Below are 6,000 nucleotides of genomic sequence, written 5' to 3' on the forward strand. Positions count from 1 at the left end.
TTTCAAAATGTCACTCTATTATTCCAACCTCATAGTGTGGAAATATGTAAAATATACCTTGCTTTTTCATTGTAAGCTCATTTAATTGTGTGGCTGCCAGCCAAATAGCCTTGCGGTTCTGTTGTCATCTGATGAAAAGCTATTTTCTGCCGAATGTGTTGCTCTAATGTATTTTCTGTGAAGGAAAACTATACTTGCACGCCCCTGATCACTCTATTGAAGGAAAAAAAAAAAACACTGACTTTCAATATAAAACACGATCCCTGTCAGCTGGACTCACCTGCTCCTGCATTCTCCCGTTGTGCAATTTACAATCAAACATGTGACTGGCTCAACTGTTCTGGGGAACTACGGTAAGCTTCCTAATGTTAAAATAATTTGACAGGTGAAATGATCAACGCGATCTGCATTATCGTCTAACGTACTGCACAAGTTGACCGCAGGTATTTATTTAAATAGGTAGCTACAAATATTGAAATGTATTGAAAAACTTCAAAGAAATAGTTGAAACTCTAACGTATATACGGTATACCGCCCAAGCCTAGTAAGAAGTGAGAACTTCCTTACTAGCATCCATTACATGGTGTACACGGTGTGTCATCCCAACGGCCACCTAGCTAATCATTCCCAATGGGTTCATCCTGTTATTCCAAAGTTTATGACAGGTCAGCCATTACTGCTTTCTCTTTGAAGTCTTCCCTCACATTGATTAAAGCTAAGGGATTGGAGGGTGAAAATATGCCAAGAGGCGGGAGTGAGAGAGTCACCATTAATTTAACCCCTCTGCCTACTAGCCCTCCACCCTTTTTTCCCACGAGAACTCACCATTCTCTGACTGCCACCAGGTTTTCAGGCGGTTGGGGGCGAATGTGGTCACGACGTTCTCCACCCGGTGGCCGGTGGTGGTGTTCACCACGCTTTTGACGTAGGCGTCGGTGGAGTCACACAAAAAGCATTTCTTCTCATCCTGAAGAGACCGTGGGGGTTGGGAGAAAGAGAGAGAGATGAGACTGCCAGTGATGCCAAATAGATTTCTCCCAATCAGGGACAGATAAGGAACAAAGCCCAAGAGTAGATTATCAAAAGTAGATATAGATGCTGAAATTAGTGATTGCGCCAAATAGGCCCTTAACTACTTTAAAAATAGGAGCCTATCTTGCCCTGGCCTCATCAGCGAATGCTTATCTGAGGCTGCTGACAATGTAGGCTTCATTTGGCCACCAGATGTTCAGAAGACACACAGTGGTGTGTGGTTGTGTGTGTGTGTGTGCTTGTGAATGTGTACACACACTTAAGGGTTCAAATTCAGCACCATCTAGATATCCTTCCAGCGTCTTTTTACCACTTCACTTGAAAAGAAACAACTTTACAATATTCTAAAGCTTCTACACATCCAGACCATGAAACATTGTGCCCACAGCCACACACTAGAATTGAAATGACATTACATATAGATGTGTTTGATAAGAAATGGAACCTCCACCCTCTCTAGGATCCTGTTGGATCACAATCTGGTTTCTCTCTGCTTTAGTGGTGACATATATTTAAAAATTGTATTAGATTAGATTTCAATCTTAAAATGTTAGCATGCTCAGGACATACCATACTTTAAACAGATGCACATCATGAAAGTATTCTCAAGTAGTACATTGGATATAGGAGGATATAATACAGACCGATGCGGGTTTAGAACTACAAAGCTGATAAAATAGGATGATTTCTCAAACAAGGTATGATCTGTCTTTTTATGAAAGGGAGAACAAAAGTCTTTGATGGTGGCTTCTCAAGTGTCCAGGAGCTTTGACTACACAGACGGGTGTTTGAGAGTTTAGATATCTCTAGCCATGTAATGTCTGTGTCAGTAGGCTACAATGAGCCCCCATGTGTCTAAGCTGCTGGCACAGCCACTTTCAAGTCGTTGAAGACGTTCCAAAACTCTTTTGTTGGTGGGAACCTCAATAATGCTGCTAGAGTGATTGTGTGACTGAGGCAGGAAGTAGTCTAGACAACTCAGATGGTTGTGTGACTCCCAAACCAATCCTTCCCAAATCCCAAACATCTCTCCCACGCTCAGATTGAGAAAGCAGGAGTTTAAAGAAAACATATCTGAAAGGAAGTATTGAAAATAAAAGCATAAGGAATATTTTGAATATATACCATTGATATGCTCCACCCCCAACAGACAAGGGATTGACTGTAAACCTTAAGGTGATTATTATAAAATCTGAATGTCATATTGACCACGGCAAGAGCGTTTACATTTTTAGAATGAATTTATTATCCATATCTCTTAATAAGTAAATAGATTTACTGTTGCTATCAAAGTCATTCCAAAGGGTAGGGTTAAAAACTTATTCGGGATTGGTGTCCCTTCCACGGGACGGTTAAGATAACGTAGGCTAATGCGATTAGCATGAGGTTGTAGGTAACAACATTTCCCAGGACATAGACATATCTGATATTGGCAGAAAGCTTAAATTCTTGTTAGTCTAACTGCACTGTCCAATTTACAGTAGCTATTACAGTGAAATAATACCATGCTATTGTTTGAGGAGAGTGCACAGTTTTGAACATGAAAAGTTATTAATAAACAAATTATGCACATTTTGGCAGTCTTGATACAACATTTTGAACAGAAATGCAATGGTTCATTGGATCAGTCTAAACGTTGCACATACACTGCTGCCATCTAGTGGCCAAACTCTAAATTGCACCTGGGCTGGAATAATACATTATGGCCTTTCTCTTGTATTTCAAAGATGGTACAAAAAAAATACAAACGAACTGTTCGTTTTTTCTTTGTATTTTCTTTTACCAGATCTAATGTGTTATATTTTCCTACATTCCTTTCATATTTCCACAAACTTCAAAGTATTTTTCCTTTCAAATGGTACCAAGAATATGCATATCCTTGCTTCAGGGCCTGAGCTACAGGCAGTTAGATTTCGGTATGTAATTTTAGCCGAAAATTGAAAAAAGTGGCGGATCCCTTTAACAGAGTAAATGAAATGTTGCTTTATAATACTTTATAAGTGATATATGATCTATTTAGGCCTATATAGCATTTGCAAAGTCATCAACAGCTATTGTTTCAATTCAACCAAGAGGTTCAAATAAAAATAAACAATACATATAGGCCTAGGGTTTTTTAAATGTAACCTTTATTTAACTAGGCAAGTCCGTTAAGAACAAATTTTTATTTACAATGACAGCCTACAGGGGAACAGTGGGTTAACTGTCTTGTTAAGGGGCAGAAGGACAGATTTTTACCTTCTCAGTTCGGGGATTCGATCCAGCAACCTTTCGGTTATTAGCCCAACGCCTTAACCACTAGGCTACCTGCCGCCCCTGGTTTTCAAGCTTTGGTTGATTTAAAATGTAATCTTCAAGTTAATAATTAATATGTTGGATTCATGTCTCCATCGCAACCAAAAATGTAAGTTAAATAATAGGACTAAATCAAATCCAACTTTATTTAAAAGTGCATTTAAGGTTTGATTTGGTCCCATTCATTCAACATATCAATAATACATTTGTAAACAAACTGGAAATTGAATTGTGTTTGGTTGTCAATGCAACCAAATATCAACATTTGAAGAACATGTAGGCTATCTTCTGCTTGGGTAGTTCTATCTGTGCCACTGTGCCAGTTTGGCTTTAATTCCAGTTTGTCTACAAATTAATCATTGATATGTTGGATTCATGTATTCATCTCAACCAAAAATCTAAGTTAATAAATATAAGCCAGTGGCTCAGATTTAACTATTCAAGCATTAGATTCATCTCCTTTAAATGTTGATATTTGGTTGCGTTTTCAACCAAATACAATTCAATATTACTTCTGTAATACAGTAAATAGCATAAAGTTAAGGCTATCTCACAAACTAATGTAACAGTATTTATTCAACCTTAAAATAAGAAACACATCCATGGTCACATTTTTCACGTTTTATGCACAGCAATGTGTACACGGCGGTAGGCCTGTTCTAAAATGTATACGACACATGCGAGCGGTTTCATGGACCGAGATGGAAATATCCGTTAGAAATGTAGAAAGACGAGAGATCTAAAGATGCAACAACTATAATGGGTTGCTAATATGACTAGGATGATGCCTTTGGCTGCTAGACAATGAAAGAAAGTTCATTTAAAAGCGTAGAATATGAGAACGCATATAATGTCTCTATGGTGGGATCTAGGCTAGGCTTCTTTGACGCAAGGTAAGAAATGCCTCATAATATGAACTAAAATGTCCAGGTTTCAAACAATCAAAGAACAGGAAAAATATAGAGATGCTAATGATAGGGCTAACCGTCTTCTGGTAGATGGAAAGGCTTTACCAAAAATCTTCTCAATTAAATGTTAACTAGCTACAAAGTAGCCTAACCTGGCAGAATTATATAATGATTATTTGCATCAATCCAGTGGCCATTTGTTTAGCAAACTTAATCTCTTGCACTACAGCTAACCAAACAACAGTGCTAGGTGCCTGCACACTTGAATGAAAGGTTAACTACACAACTACACCATTCCCCCTAGACCTCAAAAGTGGTCCCCTGATGTGGTTTAAGCATTGAAGTGGACTTAGAACATCCAATTTGTTGTTTTTCTGTTAAAAAGTGCGACTGAGAGTGAAAATCTAATAAAATACATCTGAAACCTGTGAATTTGACTCAGTTGACAGCATCATTTGTTATTTTAAATAGTAGGCCATTGTTTCTCATAACAATTTTCACATGGCCTTCCCGGGAAATGTTGGCAAAATTAGCCACTTCTCCAGGCACCACTGCTTATGAGTATACCCACTTCTCCAGGCACCACTGCACCACTGCTTATCTCCCTCGAAACTACAGGCATGAATGAGAGACTCCAACTGCTGCCAGCGCGGGGGACATCACAAATCACGAGAGCTTGCTTATGATGAATATGGTAGCTACTAGCCAGGCTAACTTTACTTAACGCACTGGTGCCACCATAACAATAACGGAACCTTTTGATAACAGCACCACCGTGAGTCTTTTTGTATTAGGTTTTCACTGTTGACAACTTGTCATAACAATATGAGTATGATTAAAAGCCTAGAGTTAATTAAGTCTATAGGCATATAATAATATATCAGGCCTAGTTCAAATGCGTTCTTTATTGTGCCAGACACATTTACCTGTAAATGACTGACGATACAGAACGGCTCGGGCCGGTGGAGGCCGCATGTGGAGTTGGTGGAGAGTTGGTGTGCTCTGCCAATGAGAAGGTCTCCGGTAGCCGGGTAGCAGCTCCCCTCCGTGCATACATCACTGAACTCCGGTATGCCTACCTGGGCAAGGACGCACGCCCCTGCGGCTATGCAAAGAGGAGGCAGATTTGAACAATGGGATTTATTCAGGCAAGGTTGTTTCAGTTCTGTTTTATTATCAAATATCTCTAATGAAAGTATAGGAATAGGCTACATTAGCCCACTCTCTTAAAGTGCTCAGAATGGTGTTCCTATGCTAGGCCTACATAATAAAACAGTTTTTGTTGTTGAAAACACAAGCCTATGAGCCTTGGATTTAGACTATATATATGTCACATGCGCTAAGTTCTTTAATTGTCTCGTGCTGAGTTTATGACAAGAACACGATGGTTCACAGTAAAGCAAAAAGCCAAACCACTCCACAATAACATGAATCAAATTATGAAGCGTTTACTATTCAAACCTTATAGGAACTAATGTCCCTATAGGAATATACAGTATTTTATGAATTACTTGCAACATTATTATGTTCTTTCAGTTGACTCAATGTTGGCCATGCGTTCTTAAGAAAACATTTGAAAAAATGTTACTTACATAGCATGGTCGCAATTTGAAATATAAACATTCTTGTTGATATTTCCACCTCTTCTGTTGCGGGTCCTCTCAGTGGGACAGTGTGTGGTTCCTTATAGTATAGTTTTGCGTCTCACCTTTTTTCTTGTCGCGACTTAACAAACTTGAGTTTTTTTCTTCCCCTCTCCTCAAGC

General features: G+C 38.9%; 1 protein-coding gene across 1 annotated transcript in view; it reads right to left on the reverse strand.

Annotated features, from left to right (window-relative positions):
* Positions 1–6,000, reverse strand: part of LOC106573246 (laminin subunit beta-1-like) — a 33,681-nt gene extending 27,681 nt beyond the window's left edge. Inside the window, exons 1-3 of the mRNA XM_014148143.2 lie at positions 5,828–6,000; positions 5,162–5,340; positions 826–967 (exon numbers count right to left, since the gene is read on the reverse strand). Of these exons, the coding sequence (XP_014003618.1) occupies positions 826–967; positions 5,162–5,340; positions 5,828–5,858 (352 nt within the window). The 5' untranslated portion in view covers positions 5,859–6,000. The remainder of the gene's footprint in view (positions 1–825; positions 968–5,161; positions 5,341–5,827) is intronic.

This window comes from Salmo salar, chromosome ssa16, assembly GCF_905237065.1.
Source record: "Salmo salar chromosome ssa16, Ssal_v3.1, whole genome shotgun sequence".
Taxonomy (NCBI): domain Eukaryota; kingdom Metazoa; phylum Chordata; class Actinopteri; order Salmoniformes; family Salmonidae; genus Salmo; species Salmo salar.